Below are 20420 nucleotides of genomic sequence, written 5' to 3'. Positions count from 1 at the left end.
TTTTTTTGGGACTGGGAGAGTGATGGGGAATTTGGCGTTCAATTACAGAAATGGAAAAAAGAATAATCATCTGGGACTAAGAGCGTCTTGAGTTAAAAACACAAGAGAAATCCACATCCAAACCTTTAATTTTATTTAAATTGGTGTAAAACTAGAGGACAGAAACAACTTATGCTGATGTGATTAATTCCACTTAAGGGGAATTTGGCCCCGAGACAGCAGCCTCTTGGCTGACATAACAAAATGCATTTGGAACTAAAATAAAGCGGAGGATCCCGAAAGTTACTTGAATTGCTGTCAAATGATACTCTGAAAATACTGTTTGGATATTAAGTAATTTGAACATAAATAACTCACTCATTTTTGTATTACTAAGAGGTGCATCGATAACAAAAACAATTACTGCTCTCTCACAGCTGAGCAGTGGTAACCTCATAAAGCAATCAGACGGTGTTGTGAGAGCATGTTTCTCATGTGTAAGTAGTCACCCTGGCAAGAGAGGAAATAAAACTTAGCACCGGGCTGAATGTGAAAACTTAGATGCTGCATGCTAATTTTCTGGTATGTTAATAGCATTTGGGAGTTGGAAAGTGGGAGTTTCAGCTCAAGGGAAAAGAGAGACCGCAGTGGGGGAAAACCTGCTTTATTCTTCAAGGCACATTTTGTCCTGCTGTTTCTCAAGGAAGGTTCCTTTATCTGCACGAAGTCATCGAGTGCTTTTTGAGTTCAAAGGAAACTTCTTGCTGGTTTCTGTGGGCTTTGACTGGGGCTCAGAGTCTGAACATCAGTGTGGTGCTGAGCAGTCCCGTAAAATGCGGAGGAGGCTTCTGTGAGTGTTGAAAAGGTTCAGTTCCTTGCAGGATCAAATGGCTGCCCACCTTTAAAGAAGCTGAGCATGCTAAGCAGCACTTCCAGTCATCCACAGATGAATGAGCTAATTATTATTATTATTTTTTTGCCCTCGTATGCTGTGTAGTCCAATTAAGTTGCTAAGCCAATCACATTGAAATGAATCAACCATATTGTTACATAATTCTTTTTAATAAACAGAGTTATCATTATATGAAGTAGTTTCTAAGGGTGCCAGATGCTCCTAAACAGGGAGTCTAATTTATATCACTGATTTCAAGAAGCAGCCCATTCATGTGTGATAGCTGTTATCTCAGTTTAAAGTATCTCATACATAAATGAGAGCACAGATGAGCTAAATACGGACCTTATTTAATTCCCCATCACACAATCACACAGAACCGATGTCCAAAACACCAAATAAATGGCTTTGCTGAGATTGCTCTTTTTAAGGCAATTAATAGGATTGCAACAGAAAAGAAAGGCAAAAATACCCTGTCGGAATTATTGTACCCGATGTTTAGGAAAAATACTCAATCTTCAGGAAATAATTGTTTTGCTGAAGAAAAGATATGCTGGAAGGTTACCTCTGCAATAGGAAGGGGATGAGCCAGGTTTGCTGCCTTGCTCCCAGAGCTGAGCACTCTGGGGGTGAGTGAGGCTGTGCTGGGCTTAGTGGCAGAGCAAGGAAAGCAGAACAAGATGATGCGCTTTAGTTTTGATTAAGGCTTCAAGGATACTATTAGAGGAGATGGGAAGTGGAGATGATCCCTTCAAATACTGTCAATGACGTAGGTTCCCTCGAACCAGGAATAACCTTTACCCCTCAAAGATGAACGCTGGCAGAACGACATTTGGAGGAAAGAAATGGTGCTTTTTGCTGCTCCCGTGCCTACCATCAAAGTTTGTTCCCCTTTATTTTGGACCTCAACAAAACAGCCTTAGCTGTATATGTTTACTTGAGCAGGGATGATTGAGAGCTCCCTCTCTGGAAAAAAAGCTGAAGGAAAAACCCCTGTGGTTTCCATTTGGACATTAGAGGGTTGATGTGTTTTGCTGTCACATTCTATTTTTAAATGCATGACACTGCACAGGTGTTCAGATTCCAAATCCTTCGCTAAATCTGTCATCTCTCAGCAGCCTGTCACTGCATCAGCTAACAAACTAAGGGGACAATGAAGTTCCCGTATGGTAGAAAACTTCACAGTGGTTAACTATAATTCCTTTCCATCAGTGTCACTACACTTGATCAATTTTCAGGTGTTATAATTGCTTTGAGGTTGATTTATCTATCTAGAATGGCTCAGCTTAATAATTTATCTAAAAGCCCTTAATGTGTAGGACACTAACGTGATTAAAAATGCAAATCATTTTTGCAGCAGCAAAAGTTGTTAGTCTGACTCAAAGCATCAGCTGGCAGTTTTACCTCTGAGCCTGCTATCTGTAATACACCAGCTGATTTCAGAAAGACAAGATTTATGGAGAACCACAAATCACCTTTCTGTGTCTGCCTTAAGCAGACCTTATATCTATACCTGTGGGTATAGTTACATGTAATACAGCTAAGAATGCAATAATCAGTGCTTTAGGCAAGCTGGTCATAAGTTTCTACTCCAAAAGGTATCTGACACACACTAATGTTGGGGTTTTTTTTTGTTGAATCTTTGCTGATGAAGACTTTAGGGAGAGATGTACCCTGTTGAAACTATACGGGGACAGAGAGGGGAAAAAGAGAGGACTGAAGCAGTTCTTACAGGATTGGTGCTCCAGAGTCACAAGAATACTCTTTCTTCCAGGAACATCCTCCTCCTGAAGTAGCATATCTGCTGCTCAGAAGCATGTCTGCTTCTACCTCTGCATGCCTATCTGCTGCAGCAACATTGGAAGACTGAATTCAAGTCTTGGAAGTCCTAGGTCTCCCTAGAGAAACTTGCAGTGCGATCATCACGTCCTTCTAGCTCAACTGGAGAAAAGAAAGATGAGCAGCAACTGTTTCTTCACAGCAGATTCTTTAAATTTTGGCTCAATGATCATTTAGTATCCACCACTAAGCAAGAACAGCGGTGCAAGTTTCAGTGATACACTGAATATAGAGTGATATAGTGTAGACTGCACAGTAGATTAATTTGATTCTTGTACATCTAAGAGCAAGTAATCCAAGTCCCCTGAAACGCTGATTCTATTCCCTACATAATCATTACTATCAGAAGAAGAGAACAGAGACAGGGATCCCCTAAGCAATCTCAGCACACATGCAGTCTGTGAGGTTGGATGGGTGAGCTCATGCTGAGCAAGCTGGCTGATGTTCTTACAAGGCTTTTCTCTATCAAGTTTGAAGGGTTTTGGAGACTGAGAGAGGTCCCCTGATGCAGAGAAAAGCAAATGTAGTTATTGCTTTCAAAGAAGGTTAAGGGCAATATGGGGGATTACCAGCTGCTAAGACTCCATTCAGCCCCTGGAGAAATCAGGGAGCAAATCCTCTCTAAAGTCATATCTGGGTACATGAAGGAGAAGATGATGACTGGGAATAGCCAGTTAGCTTTACCATGGATTTACTAAATTTACCATGCTTGAGTAAACTGACTGTCAAACATTTATCAGAAGACTTGATCTGTGGGTGCAGGGGGAGCAGAGGAATGCCCTCTACTTTGAGTAGCAAGGGATGTCACAGCCTAGGTAAGTAGGCTGCCCCGGGGATGAGAGAACGTCTGTATGTGGGCTCAGAAGTAGTGACTAGCAGGTCTTACTTGTACTGGAGGTCAGTAATAAATGGAGTCCCAATCTTCTGTAAGACTGGACACAGTATTCACAAAGGGATTTTCTAGGTTTCAGCTTTCCTAACTGTTATTGTTACCGAAAAGTTTTGAGATAGTTTTTCATAAAGCATGGTATAAACAAACAAACAAACAAACAAAAATCAGAATTACTGAATAGGATAAACAATGTTTTTTGCTCCAAATGTCTTTATAAAGTTAGTCTCAAACTACATTGATTGTTCCTGTCAAAATTGAAGAATTTGAAGGAGGGACGTGTTGAAATTCTATAGTCATGAAAATTTGAGTCTGACAGACACTGATGGATGTTCTTCACATTCATAGTGTCTGCTTCCAGTGATGCAATAAAACTGGAAGGGCGGGCTTCCTTCAGCAGGTTAAGTAAGCATGGCCAGCAGAAGAGGTGTTGTCACCTCATCCTCCCACTCAGACTGCACTAGAGAAACGCCTGTGCCAGAATGCTGGATATGGCCCATTAAAAAAACACATTTTCCTAGCAGCTTTATTTTCTAAACACGGTGACTCACAGTTGATTTTGTCATTTATAGGCTTAGTATGGCAGTATATAAATGAGTTTACACATCCTTTGAAACAAATAACAATATGGACTATTGGTAGACTTCAAGGATAGTTTTCATCTGCTAACTTCCAAGGACGCTGCCTTAGACAAGGACCCTTGTGCACATACACACACATACACACACTTTGTGTCACAGGATGAGATGTTTGTCCTTCCTCAGTCATAAAACTAGACACAGATTGCTTCATATTTAAGTCATCTGGAAGGAAGTGCACTTCTTGAATATATGGCTAATGCCAGTGCTCAAAAGCATTTTGAAGAAAACAAAGCTTTTAGGCTTTTCCATTTTTTTTTTGGGGGGGGAGGGAATGATGGACTTCAAAATCTCCCAGTACAGACATGATTAACACCATACAAGAGAAGAATTTATCTTAAAAGCTAACTTTTGAGAACTGCATTTCACAAGGCTGAAAAAGGATTCATTGTGATCTACCGTCTTCATCTATCATCCTACACAGCAATGCAGCACTGCAGACCCCATCCCTTCCAACACCGTGATGTGCTGCAGAGAGGACCCAACCAATTGGTCCTAAGATTGGGATTATAATCAGATTGGAAGAATAGAGACATGTATGTGCTTCACTGACTTGCACCAATCAGCTGCACTACTTTATTATACTGCTTTAGAGAGCAGCATAGACTTTTAATACATATTTATAGTAGTGTAATTTATGAAAAGAACAAAATTTAGGAAAAGCTGTAATGCATTAACTGTTAAGTCTGAGAGGAAAGAGACTGTTAAAATACTAAGATACTCACCTTGCAGACACTGCTTAAAATTGACAAAGCGCAGCCTAGAAAGGTTATTCTGTGTCTTATCCTCCAGGGTCAATAATTCTATACTTGGAGCCTTCTCCGAACTGATTTGTGTTTCCATGCAGTCTATATTTCAGATAGGCATGCACCTTGATGTTCTAACAAAATTGATGAATTTCTCCCACACGTTTATTGTTATTTCTGACTACAGCAAGAAAAAAATAGCACCTTGTCTAGCTCCTAATAGAAAGTTTATCTATTAAAGATGATCACTTGTATGAGAAACAGATTGTGGTGCCAGGTAAGAGGGCTATTTGACAGATACATTTCTTTCAGGAATAGGAAATCTGAAGTATTATCAGATGTATATCAACAACACACCTGATGAATTTTTACAGCATCTTTCAGCAGAAGCTGTTTTTACATATTGACAGCTATGAGAATTGGTGCTGGTTGCAAAGAAATGTGTCCCTTAGGAGCTTGTGGCATATTTCTTTAACCAGAAATTAAGAGACTGAGCAAAATATTTAGGTATGCAATCTGTTGATGTGTAATTCCTGCTGTTACTTTTCAGCCACCACTGTATTTTCTCTGAGCACTGATGTGTGTTCAATCTTGTCCGTGAAGCAGAAGGCACTCCTGAAGAGCTTGCAATGGAAGTAATGTTAGGGAGATTGGTAATGGTACCCTGGCTGGAAACGAGAACATTCTCTCTGAGTTCTAAGCTGATCAAAGTGACTGTACTCCTCCTACCTTTTGCTATTGTGCTGTTCACTTGCACACAGTGCTGTCACGTAGCTCACATCTTCAGAACAGACACAGAGTGTACAGTGTCCCATTCTTACAGGCTCACTGCTGATGTCCGCAGTAACACTGCCTAAACACAGTGTCCTGAGATGGATGAGAATATAGGGTAATGAAAGCATCACTGTTTGAAACAGAAAAAAGAATTCTATTCAATAGATCGGGAAAGAAGACAGTGGGATAAAAGTACAAGTTATTTAATTTTACCATTTTCAGACTGTTTTCACTCAAAAGAAAAGTTAGTAAAGAGAATTCAGAATACATCTTCTTACTGAATCTATCAGCCCATTTTCTTAGTTTGCAGAATTGCCAGATTCCCTAACAACCCCTCACGCTCAGATGGCACCTTTTAACACCAACAAGCTGTGTTAACATAGACTAGGTCAGCACCGCAGATATCTGCACATTAAGATGCTCTATGAAAGCCACCAGGGAAGAAGGAAGGGAAAAAAAAACACAACTCACTTCAAAACCACATGATTGGTAAACAAAAGATCAATAGGGAAGTAAAAGTTAGTGTGACTCACAATGCTACCACTGTAGTTCTTTGAGGAAAAGATCCCTAGGAACAGGCAAATAATGCAGCCTAAAGCAAAATACATCAGTAGTGATAGAAAAGAAAAGAGCTAAGCAGAACAGGCAGGAATTAAGATAACTTTGTAGAGAATGTTAGGAAAAAACTTACTAAAAAATACAGTGCCGTCAGTTGTGAAGCTTCCTAGGGGCTGTCACAAGATCTTTTAAAACAAACAGAGGTAGAATACTGGGAAATGTACCACAGCAGCAATCCTGCATTACAGGAAGATATGGAGTACTTTTTCCTGGCATCTGTCTGTCTTTTAAAGTAAATGAGAAAAGATAAGGGAGAGCTTGAGGCAGCAAAAAAGTTTTCAGGTCCATAACGGATGCCTAGGTCCTAAACCTGTCATTTTTAAAACCACCCTGTAAGAACAATGACTCCTTATGTTTTAAGGATGAGAATTCCCTTAAGGTTGCTTTGGAGCATGCCTCACCAAGCAGCCCCCAATCCACATACTGGCTCTGACCAGGCTTTTTTCCATCAAGGATCCAGTCCATACTGTGGTTTTCACACACCTTAGACTAATATCAAAGAAGAGGAAAAAACTCTTACAATGATTCAGCTACCATGCCCTGCCACCACTGGTCCTTACCTACTGCTGTGTGTTAAGCTGAACAGCTTAGTGTAACAAGGCTGCTGGACGAGAGTGAAAGGAAACATTCCTTGAAGCTAAAGGAAGGGCTTCTAAGTTTCTGAAAGGCACACTCCCTTTTTGGGGTGCCTCATCAGGTAATATGCTTCCTTTTGTGCACCTCTGAATCCCATCTCAGGCACCATATGCAAACTGCAGGTTTTTAATTCAAGAGATACAGATAATCTCTGTGCTATCTTTACGTTACCTGGAATTTTCCACAAGTGTAGAAAAATGCCTGATCACTTAGTTATTCTCAAACTGAGAAAGTGAGCAAAAAATCCTTTATTTGTCTGGGTTTTCTTGCCCCACTAAAATCGATTACTTCTTTTTCAGTTGAGTATTTTGAAGAGGAACCTGAACCGGATGAATTATGCAGTAGTTCACGTTTTCATCAAAGCTGAGGAAAGATTAAAATGTCTTGTAGCCTCTAAAATAACAACCAGAACTCTGAAGTGCAGCTAACCCAGAAAGTCCAAAGCAGGTTTGCTCTGGCTTTTAGGCTCATTTCTCTTTTGAGTGTTATTTTAGGCCATTTCCTATGGAAATCAAACTTTCTATGATGCTGTTGCCTGTCAGCTATATGTCAGTCTCTCTCTAATAACTGTTCATCCATCCTGTGCACTTCAGCTGGATCCAAAAGACTCGCTGACCTCCACGGTAATTAGATTTCTATTTAATAGCTGTAGTGGGTAAGACAAATCTGGACATAGTGCACATTCTTTGTAGAAGAGGCTTATTAATACCTGCTCACAGACCAGTTTATCTCAACACTAACATCCCTCAGGGCATTTAGGGAGTATCACTGGTATAGGATAAGCCTATAGGTTTTCATTTTCAGGACTACAGTTTTACTGTAGTCTAAATAGTACAAAGCTAAATTTCCTTTACATTTATCAGCCAATTGGCATCCGTGAAAAGAAGTCTATTTGTTGGTTGAAACTGGACAACACAATCCAATCCATCAAAACCAAAGATAGAAAAACTATTAAAGAGATTTTGCCACATTAATCTTGTTATTCCACGAGAAAAACTATTTGTTGTTCCTTGAAAGAATATTGTACACATCACCAGAAGGCAGATTTCTGCAGAATGGTATTCTTGGACACCATAAATACAAACTAAGACAATCTGGGATTCAAACTGAGAAGGACTTTGGATTGTGCTTCTACCAGAGAGTTTGACTGCTCTCAGCAAGGTGTGAACTAATGGCCCCCAGTAGATCCTGGAGACGTGGCTGTAACTACTTAGTTTCCTGTTTTCTGTACAAATAAAGTATGTTTTACTTAAAAATAATAAAAATTAAGTGTGTCTGGGTAGTAGAAAAGAAGGCAGTGTTTCTATTTAGTCCTCTGCTGTGTTCTGGATGGGATGGGCATCTCCAGGAGGAAAAGAGAGCCCAACTGGGCTGTACAGTCTTGAAGGTATTTTGTAACCAAAATGATCCTATGATTTAACATAGGAGACAGAAGTGTAAACAGTGTGATTCAAAACTAACTCAAAAATTGGTGTTTCTAGGAATGGAAAACTATTTCCATGACTACTGTAAGCTACATAATGGTTCAGCAACGAGGTCTTGCATGTAACTCCAGAGGTACCACAGCATTCATCTCAGCCCAACAAGTTTATCATCAGCCTTTTTCGTGCTTTGGTCATAATACTGAGAGTAGCCAATGGCAAAAAATCCATCCATGTTTAAAGAAAGCAACATGCAATTTAGTTAGTGATTGCTGTATATAGATAACTGTTTCAATCATCTAAATTAAAGAGGACCAGCCTAACACACCAGATAACCCTTCAGTGGCTACAAAGGTAACATTATCTACTACGAATCTATCCACAAAGCTGATTAGCATTTTGTTAGCTTAATGAGTGGAAAACAACACAGGCTTTAGCCTTCTCCCTGACACACAGTTTGCCCAAGAAACTGGGTTTTGTTCCTCCCTTACTTCACATCATATCCCTCCCCAGATTTTCCCACCTCTGGCCAATTGAGTCAGATTCAACAGCTCTTTTCAGCTGCTATGCTACTTTCTCCATTAAAAATAAGCCAAAGGACAAAAAAAACAAAGAGCAAGACAGCTTTTTCTTGCATGCTAACTTTCTGATATATGAGAAAGCCCAGAACATGTCTACATGACCTAGAACCAGGAGTTACACACTTTTGTCTCCTGTTTCTGTCTGTAGGATGCTTCCAACACATTGATAGACACTGATCTTCTCACTCAGCAAGATACAGTAGCAGTAGTTTCTGCCTTGTGTGGTTAAGGCTAGGAGGGGTGGAGCAACACAGCAGTAACAGCTACAGCGGGAGGCCTAAGGGACATCACTGGCCATAAGACCCTCTAAGTCTCATGGGGAACAGCAGTGCTATCTTCCCCAACACGCACAATGAAAAACAGAAGCATTCAGTAGATGCTTGCAAGCAGAAAAGAAGCCAAGCAATCAGTTTTAGAGGAAAAAAGACACAGGGTCCCACATTTTTAGCATCCTGGGGTTGCTAAGCTTTGTGGTTCCCACTCTCTTTTCAAGAGATAAAAGCAGTGACGGCACCCACAGCTGCCCATGGAAACCAACAGGTCCTCACATGTATGCAATCAAAGACACAGACCAAGCCAGAGAGTTCAAACCTTCCTTCTCTGCTTGCCCCCTGCTGAAGGGCCACTGGAAGCAACCCACATTTCCACAGCTCCTCACGTGGAAGAACAGCAGCAGAGCAGCAGCATCACTGCTCTCACTGCAGAGCTTTGTGCCTGTCTATCCCTTGCCTCCTACAGTAACTGCTCAGGTTGTCTTCCACTCTTGTATTCATCTCCACAGCTAAGTCCTGCTGCTTCTTTTCTCCAGGAGAGCCTCCAAAACAGCCAGCTCTTTTGCCATCAAATCCATAAAAAGCCCAAAAATCTAGGCAATAATAACACAAATACAGCAGTATTTCTAGGCACTGTTCTATTTTCTCAGATACACGCTACAAAAAGATGAAATTAAGGCTGAGTATGCACTGGTGATTCGTGGTTTTGGAAATACCTGGTCTTCACCAAAAAAAAAAAAAAACAAGTATTTGAAAAGAAATTCTCAAATGATTGCTACCAACTTAAGCTACAAACACGCTACATCTGGAGAAGCAGAATCAGAGCACTCTAAATAACCTTACCTCTGCATTATAATGACACAGTAACCACCATCGGTCCCAATGCACTTGCTTTTAGAGACATCAGGTCATCAGTTTTATTTTTACTTCTCCCTGCTATTTACCTTTTCACTACCCTGCTATTATTACTATCAGTTGTTCAGAACAAAGAGAAAGCCCCAAGAATTACAGCTCTTAAAGCACTTTAAAAATGACTACAACTTAGAGTGGAATTAAGTTATTCAAATTCTGTATTTACAGTAAGCACTGCCATGCAAGGGAGCACTGTGGCAGCGCTGAAATCCCTACCACACAGACAAAACCTCCTTATCTTAACTATGGACCCACCTTCACAGCTCTTTATTTCCTCTTTCAGTACTCATTTGTTCCCATAGCTTTCTGAAGTATGAACCAAATGATGCAACAGCAGATGAACTTGAAGAGTATCAGAGAAAATCTGCTAGAGAAATATTAAACTCTGGAAAAGGGCTTCTAATAGGGTGAAATGTATCTTTCATGGATTTGCTCAGCACAAGTGATGCTCTGCTGGAAACAGAACATAACATATTTAAGGTTTGAAGTAAAGGCTGTTTTGGTGAAAGATCCAAAAGGGGATGTTTGGAAATCAAGGTCAGGATGGATGCACAGCAGTCATGTAAGTGGGAATCACACACAGAATCACACAGAATGGCCAGGGTTGGAAGGGACCTCAAGGATCATGAATCCCCAACCCCCCACTCTCCCTGTAAAGAATTTCCCCCTGACATCCAACCTAAATCTCCCCTCCCTCAACTTAAAACCATTTCCCCTGGTCCTGCAGTTATCAACCCTTTCAAAGAGTTGATTCCCCTCCGCTCTGTAGGCTCCCTTTAGGTACTGAAATGCTGCAATGAGGTCACCCCGCAGCCTTCTTTTCTCCAGGCTGAACAAGCCCAGCTCCCTCAGCCTGTCAAGGAACTTTCCTTGTGGTCTAGCGAAAAATTCAAGGCCAACATTTTTGCTTTGTAACAGGGTATATCAAAGCAGTGAGTTAGAAACAGGCAGGCAAAAGTCAGAACTAGAGACAGTAACAGAGCAAATGCACTGCCCTGTGAAGTACGCTTGCTTTCAGATAGTCACTTATCACAGCAGTTCTGTGATAAAGGCAACAGACCCTTCTCTTCTCCTTGCTGCATTCGGTTTCACACACGGCTATCTGCCCTGAGCACCAGAACAGCTTGCTTGGTTTCTGTCAAAGCAGCAGCCCATACTTATGGAACTCTATATTTGGCCATAAGCCACTGAACATCAAACAGCACAGATCCTTTCCTTATCACAACTATTTCCCTGAAGTGCCCAAGAATGATCACATCTCGCTCAGCACTTCTCAAGCTATCTTCAGCTCCAAACTTAAGATTCTTCCATTTCACTCCTTACATTACTTGTAATGCTTTGTTACAGAACAGTAAGATGCGGGCATGCAGTGCTGACAGCCAAAATGCACCAAATGAAACGTGGGGCCAAATGGATTTCTTGACAAACTTCTCACTGAAATTAAGAGGGAATTTCATCTATGCACTTCAAGATGACAAGAAGGGAGTGCTCACATTTAGGAAATGGAGTTTGGATATTTATGTGGTGGCTATTTCTGATTGTCACTGCAAGGGCATGTAATACATAGCCAGTCTGCAAGGCAATGGGGGCAAAATTCAAGCAGCCAGGAGGAAGACACCTGTGTTCCTCACATCACAGATGTATTTTAGATGGACACGCACATTTATCTCACTTTTCAAGCTATTTCTGCTTGTGAAGCATTGTACAGCACAGTACGAATGTTGTACTTAAGCTGTTGAGAGCTTTTAACTGCTAAATACTCTCTAAAATGTTTGGCTTTATTGAGAAACAAACTGATTTTCATCATACGTGAAAATGTCATCCTTTTAAAAGTCCAAAACAAAGCGTCATTGAATTTCACATAAACGTGATGCTGTACTTCATTCCAAAGTGGAGAAAAATCTTAAAATAATCTACTTTGTTGTTGTTGTTGTTTTGTTACCTACACAAGCACAGTGCTTTTAAAATAACCACCTTCCTAGGTTTATAACATGGTGACAGCTCTGCCCAGCGACAGATGGAAGAGGGTACTTGCTAGGACTGACACACCTTCATCTGTAGGCACTGGAACACGCTGCCGTAACCCTTTGTTAGTTTGAGGCTGCAGGAATAAATAATCATGGGGGTGTCTGATTACCCCACAGAAGCACAGGTCCTGATGTGAGTGTCTGTTGCTGCGCCTCGCCATGACAGCTATCTGGAGATGCTGCAGACTGGATGTCGAACCTGCATACAGCCTCTCTTGTGTCCACCCCCACATACACTTTTCTCTCTTTCTTAAAGGGAGAAGTTTCATACGTCTTCAAGACCCCAAACGTGATATTTTAACTGTGAAAATTAAAAAAGCAGGAAAAAAACAGCCTATTCTTAACAAGAACTCTTCAAAATGAAAATACCTCAGTCTTTTCAATCTCCAATTTCTAAAACTCCTTCATTTATACAGAGATAATTAACAGAGCACTGAGCAATTAGGGACAAATGAAAAGTTTGGTGACAATTAATGGTAAAGTATCTACTGGTGACAACACAAGATAACAATTTTTGATCTCCTTATCAATAATGCATACACTGAACACTGCAAATTACTGTTATGCTCTATACAGCCAGCACAAAGTAAACTTGACTTAAACTGAATGCATTTGTACAGTTGGCACCTCTAACTGACACAACAGCATGCATCCCCACTACTTAACATACCCCAATATGCAAAGTAGTTAAAAGAAATACATATATATGTGTTATATGTGTTCATATACATATTGGCACACCATCTATTAGCTTAAAAGTAACCCAGGAAAGCGTTACAATAATGTACCCACCCTCTGTTAAGAGTACCAAATGTCAACTTCTGATTGAATGATATTGGTTATTGTGTGTCTGCAGTCACCTAACTCTGCGTGTTCAGAATTGCAGGGATGTTATCTGCCATCACCTATAGCATCTCGGATCTGAGAAGTTCTACTCTGCAGCTGTGCGTCTTTAGAAAGTAGATACATAGATAACACCCTTTTGTGTTTGAAAGCCAAGCAAGTGTGAAGTTTAATTAGAAAAAAATAAAGTACTTCTGGATTCATTAATACTTAGAGTATGGGCACCAAAATATTTTGCACTGTAGCATTTCTGTTTGCATTTAAAGAATACAATTGTGAATCAGTGAGCGTTTGATGGTAGCAGTTCTTCTAGGTTACTGTAGTGCTGCTGTATTACAACATGGAAAGCCACATTTGTTTTCTCCATTGGCTGTAATACAGAGCTTCTTTCATTGTATTAATATTAAGCACATTCTTGGGTTAAAAGCCAGTGCCAGGGATGAGCATCACCAATGCCTGCATGCGTAAGGGCTGAACAGCCCCCTGGAGCCACCAGCACCCCGAATGCAGTGCAGGGAACAAAGAACACAGCCCGTGTGTTCTGTGCATCACCCTCACACCAGTGTTTGCCCTCAATTTGCAGGGAGCTGCAGCTTTAACCAGATGCTAATTTACAACGAGCTGTAGCTTTAACCAGAGGTTGCCCAGATGTTCTGGTAACAGCGTGCTGAAATGTATTCACACCAATTCCTAACAAGAGATGACCATTAAAAAGGAGACCTAAAACATCTCGCAAAGCTAAACGAGAATGATGTTTTATATTCACAACTAACCCAGACGGGCAATGAAACTAACTGGCTCCGAAAACTTCGCGGCTGAAGAAGGTAGAAAAGGAAGGCTCCTGGGAGCTCAGTGCCACATCCACCCGGAGATGTGCCACGTCTCGTCGAAACAGCAACTTCTGCACCGCGCTCAGCCTTCGCTTCCAGAGCGCGGCGACTCCGTAACGCCGTGCCACAACCTCTTGGTCGCTCCGAGTTTTAATGAATCCCTTTGATAGGCGTTTAATAAACGTGTGGTGAGGGAGAGGGAGCCGTTACCGAGCTCCCCTCTCAGCCCACCGTTCGCTGCTCCATCCCGCCGCGCCGGCACAGCGCGACGCCAAGCCGGTGTAGGACCGGACAGCGGCTCTCCTAGAAAAGAATCCACTCGCTCACGCCCTAAGGTTGGAATCCGGCTCTCTAGGAGGGCGTTTAATCCCTTCAAGGTTTATTACACACCGCCGCAAACTTTCAGATGAGAGGGAAAAAGAGGCACAAGTTGTGCAGCGCGAGCCTGAGGTAATGACGGGTGCCTGAAATAAATAACTTCGAAACGGCGTTGCGCCTCCTGAAAATGAAGATCGCGAACTCTCGCAAACACGACACCGCTGTTCGTAACGTTAGGCAGGAGAATTAACAGAACGGCAGCGTTCCGCCGCTCTCACGGCTCCGAGCAGCGCCTTCTCCCCCTTCTCGCTCCCAAAGCCTCCGCCGCCCGCCCCGCACCGCACACAACGCGATTTAGGCTAAAACCCATCGAGCCCCGCCGGCGCGCACCGACACACGGCCGCAGCTCCGGGCACCGCCGCGCCCACCCCGCCGGGCGACGCCGCCCGACCCCCAAAGTTGCTCTCGGGGCTCGGGGCACTTACGATCCGGAGGACGCCCTGGAGCAAGACGAGCGGCAGCGGCTGCAGGTGCACCATGCTGGCTGCCGTCTACGAGGCGAATCCCTTCGCGCCGGCCTCGCGCATCTCCGCTCCGGGGAGAGGGGGAGGGGGGGGGGGGGCAGGACGGAGCGCGGGGACGCGCTGTCCCCTCACAGGGCGCGGGCGGGCGGCGGAGAGCCCCCAGCACTGCCCCGCCGCTCCGCGCCGCGCCGCTCGGCTCCGCGGGCGGCCATGGCGGGCGGGCGGGGAGGCGGGGGGGGGGGACGGAGGAGGCGGGAAGGAGGCGGCCGCACCGCCGACTCCGAGCCGCGGGGACCCCTCAGAACCAGGGCGGGGTGGGACCGGGCGTTGAGGTGGCCCTTCCCGGCAAGTTTAAAGCCGAGGCGCAGCGGCCGCCCCCTCCATCCCTCCGAGCTGCCGGGGCGGTCCGTGCCCCCCGCAGCCCGCCCTGACCCCGCACCCCGCGCTCGTTCTGAAAGGTGTGCGAAGCGTTCCGCCCCGCTGCCTGGCGCTTCTGTGCTTTCCTCGGATGGGTCTGGAACCCCAGCCGCACTGGAGCTGGGAGGTTTCAGTTTTAAACCCTGCCCGTTATTCACAGGTTAGTTTCCTAATTCTCGCGGCTCTGTCGTGTCTTGTTACCACACCCGTGTTCAGGTTACACTTTGACCAGCCCCGCGTCTTCAGCTTTTAAAACACCCGGCGATGTTAAGAGCTTTGGAAGCGCCTGGGAGAAGCCGTGAGTTCAGCACACGACAGCGGTGGTTACTGGGGGTTGTGTCCCGCTGGCTCCTTCCTTAGACCTGCTGCTGGATGTCTGACAAAACAGGTCACGGGATGCGAACGAGCCACAGATTGCATTAATATTATTATAGAATGATAGAATCATGAAGGTTGGAAAAGACCTCTCAGATCCCCAGGTCCAACCCCAGCCTACCCCACCTTGCCCACTGACCACAGCCCTCAGAGCCACATCTCCACAGCTCCTCAACCCTTCCAGGGACGGTGACTCCACCACCTCCCAGGGCAGCCTCTGCCACTGCATCACTGCTCTTTCTGAGATGATCTTTTTTTTTTTTTTTTTTCCTAATTGCTCTGTTTAATTTGAGAAAATACGCTGAAGCATGGCAAAGGAACCTATATGTAAACTGTGCAGCTCTAAAATGGAAACTAAATCTAAACGGAACTACTCTAAGATGGGTAAATGTGCACCAAACTTAAGAGAAATACCCAAACTCGCTGAATCAATACATGAAGGCTGCTCCGGAAGTAATGCCTCCTATTTTATGATGTTGGCCCGTGATCTCACAGGCGTATGTTGGGGGTTACAGCACTAGAGGTTGAACCTTCCCACCAACGTTCTGTGATATTTTGTTGCTGTGCAACAGATGGCAGCAGAAGGGCAGACTGACAGAATGGTGTCTGACATGGAAGCGTGTGTGGAGCAAAGATGCGTCATTGAATTCTTCCACGTGGAAAAAATGGCACCCATTGACATTCAATTAATGATTGCTGAATGTTTATGGAGACCAAACAGTGGACGTGAGTACAATGTGGGGTGGTTGGCGTGTTTCAGCAGTGACAACTGTGGCAGTGGGTCACCTCTGCTGGAGCAGATTGTTACGAGCTTGGCATGCAGGCTCTTGTTCATCGCTGGCAAAAAATGCATAGCTGATGACTATGGTGCAAAGTAGTGTTTTGCAGCTGAATTTGCTCTATCAAATAGTGTTCTTTGTGTCTGGAGTAGTTGCCATGGAATTAAACAGGAGGCATTACTTTTGGAGGGAGCTGTGCACTACAACATAACCCACACGGTTAATTTTTTTAACACTATCGAAAAGTTCTTTTTAAACGTTGACTTCTGGTGACCTTTTTTTAATATAGAATAATCAACATAAGCCACGTTAGGACAAAAATATCAGAATTTAAGCCCCCAACTCTTTTCCCATCAGGGCAAAAGAAATGACGATCCCTACAGCACACGTGTGAATGGAAGCATCCCTGGCTGCACACTCGGCTCTCCCTGCGTCCTGTGCCCGGCCTCGGCTCCCCGCAGTCCATGCAAACTCCTCGGGCGCTCTCTGCTGCTCGCAGTGCCTCACTGCCCGCAGAGCCGCTGTGAGGGCTTCGTTTCCTCGTGACGAATTGCATTATGCAGTGGGGTGAAGAGTATTATGCAATTAGATAGACTTATGAAGACTGAAGTCGGATGAAGTATTTAGATAGATTTTTTTTTTTTTTTTGGAAATGAAAAGCTGGGCTCTATAAAGTCAAGGAAAGCTGAATTTCTATAATTGGCTTTTAATGGAACAATAGCGTTTAAACTAAAGTACTGTAGTTCTATCCTATTAAGTACAAACAGACTCAATTTAAATGACATTAACTTTGTCACACAAGCTATCAGAAGCTGGCCCTAAATCATACTTTTTCCAGATTAACCAGCTGCAAATGTTTGTAAAGCTCTTTGAAGATGAAAAGTACCATGCACAGTAAGTGATAAGTAGTATTGTTATTTGTACTACTTCCCAGAAAAGTCACAGCAGTGTTGGTTAAGAACAGGATGTAAGGCTGAGCTCTGCATTCCCTGCATGGCTTTGGCTTCAAACATCATTGGAATGGGGAAGTGAAAATTTTCTGGTCTAATTTTAAGGCACAGTAACAAATAGTTGCTTAATCTCAGGAAATAATATTGGCAGGAATGAATCCCACTGTTCCATAAATGAATTGACGATACCACTGCCAAAAGTGAAGTGAGAGCTAGGTCCTACTTTGTTTTGAGACAGTGAAAAATACCTGTTCAACACATGTTCTGTAATGCTCGTGCACAAAGTCAATAGTGATGTTTGTTCCTTTGTCAAGTTGTTTATAAGCACAAACAAATTCAGCCTGTAGTTAACACTGGACTCATCTGTCATTCGACCCTAACTCAATTCTCATGTCCTCCACACTGATCTAAAACATTGGCTTTGACCATTGCTCTTGGCTCTCTAGAAGGTGTGAGCAGATTCCACGTAAAATAAAAAATTAAAAACTCCTTGAATCAGGGTGAGCATCCAAATTTAGATTCTGGCAGTCTTGTGGGACATTATTAATGTTTATTCTGCCTCTCTTGGAAATGCATTCAGTGATACATGGTGTTACCCTATGTTCAGTTTCGAGAATATGTCACCTATTTGATTGTAGTGCATCTTTGCTTTGCTGTAAGCAATAACTTCAACCTTCCATTCAAATTCTTCTTGTGGTCCTGATATGTGTGACTGGGCATGTTGTGCAATTCTATCTTCTTTCTTCTGTTTCAGTTGTTCCAATAATGTTATCCAGATCCTCCACGCTGCTGACAGCCTATCAGTTCTGTGTCACCAACATGTTTCAGCAGCAAGCTCTTAAGTCTTATCCTGGAATTACTAATTAACTTATTGTATAGTAGCGCTCCCAGGATCAATCCTCAATGAACTTTTTTAGTTATTTCATTCCAGACCTTCAGTACCATCTGTTAAATCATAGCTTATGCTCTACATAACTTTTTCCTAATCACTTTCTATAGCATATCTAATTTTTTCCCCATGGGACATCCAATCCCATTTTGACTGAGGTCTTGATAGATGACTCTATTTCACATGTCTAAAAAATTATTAATGTAACCAAAGATTGGTAATGAAATGATCATCTCACTTGACAATCTTCCTTTTTTTTTTTTTTGTGGGGGAAAAAAAAAACCAAAACACCAAAAATAAGATGAGGGGGAATGGTTTTAAAGTGAGACGGGGAGGTTTAGGTTAGATATTAGGAGGAAGTTTTTCACACAAAGGGTGGTGAGGCACAGGAACAGGTTGCCCAAGGAGGCTGTGGATGCCCCATCCCTGCAGGCATTCAAGGCCAGGCTGGATGTGGCTCTGGGCAGCCTGGTCTGCTGGCTGGTGACCCTGCACACAGCAGGGGGTTGGAATAGATGATCAGTGTGGTCCTTTTCAACCAAGGCCATTCTATGATTCTTTGAAAAATCCCATAGTCTAACACATTTATCCCATTTTCTATTTACCTATCTTTTCAGGCCTTTTTTTTTTCCTTCCAGTGGCTGTGCACATTTCTAAAGCTCATGTTTGCTGATATCGTGTTTCTCGTCCTTGGGGAGAAGAACTGAATTTGTTCTTCTATATAAACACCATTCCTGACGGTATGGATCTATTACAAATCTTTTCTACCTGACTTGCAGTTTACCATGTTGGTTATTTTCATGTTGGTTCCCTGTGACCACTTCTGTGTCTACACCTGTCTGAACACATCAACTGCTGGACTCTGGTTTTGCCATAGTTGTTACAACTTCCATTTTCACCTTTATTTCCCTGCCCTGTGTATTACCTGTATTTGCCTAATATCCAGAATCTTCATTTATACTGAAAACTGAAGCAGTAGACTCACTTTAGGGCACATCTCAGCTATCTTCAGTTCTTTCTTCATCCTAAAGAAATAGAGCATTGCATTTTTTTTTTTTCCATATACTCTTTTATGAGGCTGAAGAATGCTGGCTACTTTTCCATTTGAATTTTTATGATTCTCATTTTATTACACTTCCTGACCTCTAATAAACACATTAGCTTTCATTATCAATCCTTTTTGTCATTTTTGTGGCCTGTGCTTATCTTTTACATTTTATCTGGCTAGGCCCAGCACTTCTGACACTGTGACATTAAGAACCTTAGTTGCCAGCCTATTTTTATGTTTCTATTCATTGAATTTGGTCAATATAATGTTCTTTTTAAAAATCATTGCAAGCTCTTTAAATGTCGTAGCTATGCTGTAAGAAAATCAGGCTGTGTAATTTTTTATTATTATTATTTTTCATATGCAGTGTATACGTAGTGTCTTTCATACAGTTTCATAGAATCACAGAATGGCCTGGATTGAAAAGGACCACAATGCTCATCCAGTTCCAACCCCCTGCTATGTGCAGGTCGCCAACCAGCAGACCAGGCTGCCCAGAGCCACATCCAGCCTGGCCTTGAATGCCTGCAGGGATGGGGCATCCACAGCCTCCTTGGGCAACCTGTTCCTGTGCCTCACCACTCTTTGTGTGAAAATCTTCCTCCTAATATCTAACCTAAACCTCCCCTGTCTCACTTTAAAACCATTCCCCCTTGTCCTTTCACTATCCACCCTCATAAACAGCTGTTCCCCCTCCTATTTATATGCTCCTTTCAAATATTGGAAGGCCAGGATGAGGTTTCCTCAGGGCCTTCTCTTCTCCAAGCTAAACAAGCCCAGTTCCCTCATCCTTTCTTCATAGGAGAGGTGCTCCAGCCCTCTATCATCTTAGTTTCTAAATCTTAATTTTACCACTTTTTCTCTATGGCTGCAATAACAGCAGCATTTCCTCTTCCTTTCCTATCCATCCATTTACCTCCCGATTTTTCTTCATTTGTGGTTCCCTCATTTATCTGAGGTGCTCAGCTGTCTTTACGTAGAGCTGTAAGCTTTGCTTGAAACAGAGATTGCCTTTCCACTGGAATTTTGTATCCCATCAGTTAACTCTTTTTCTCAGTGCAACTAGCACACTGGGTCTCTCTGTCATGAGCAGTCTAAATAGAGAATAATAGTCTGCTACTGCTATTTACTGCTGCTGCTCTAACTCAGTTAATGGATCCGTGCAGCAGCACTGACAAGTTCTAGTTCAGCTGCTCAAAGGAGTTTATTACACATTTAGATTT

At 42.8% G+C, this 20420-nt stretch overlaps 1 protein-coding gene across 1 annotated transcript in view; it reads right to left on the bottom strand.

The window, feature by feature from the left end:
- The window catches only part of NXPH2 (neurexophilin 2), a 31864-nt gene extending 17047 nt beyond the window's left edge, over positions 1-14817 (bottom strand). Inside the window, exon 1 of the mRNA XM_090143353.1 lies at positions 14701-14817. Within this exon, the coding sequence (XP_089999479.1) occupies positions 14701-14754 (54 nt within the window). The 5' untranslated portion in view covers positions 14755-14817. The remainder of the gene's footprint in view (positions 1-14700) is intronic.
- Positions 14818-20420: the final 5603 nt, after the last annotated feature.

This window comes from Phasianus colchicus, chromosome 7, assembly GCF_987193195.1.
Source record: "Phasianus colchicus chromosome 7, bPhaCol1.hap1.1, whole genome shotgun sequence".
In the NCBI taxonomy this organism is placed as follows: Eukaryota; Metazoa; Chordata; class Aves; order Galliformes; family Phasianidae; genus Phasianus; species Phasianus colchicus.
This window is presented reverse-complemented; position numbering and strand designations above follow the sequence as displayed.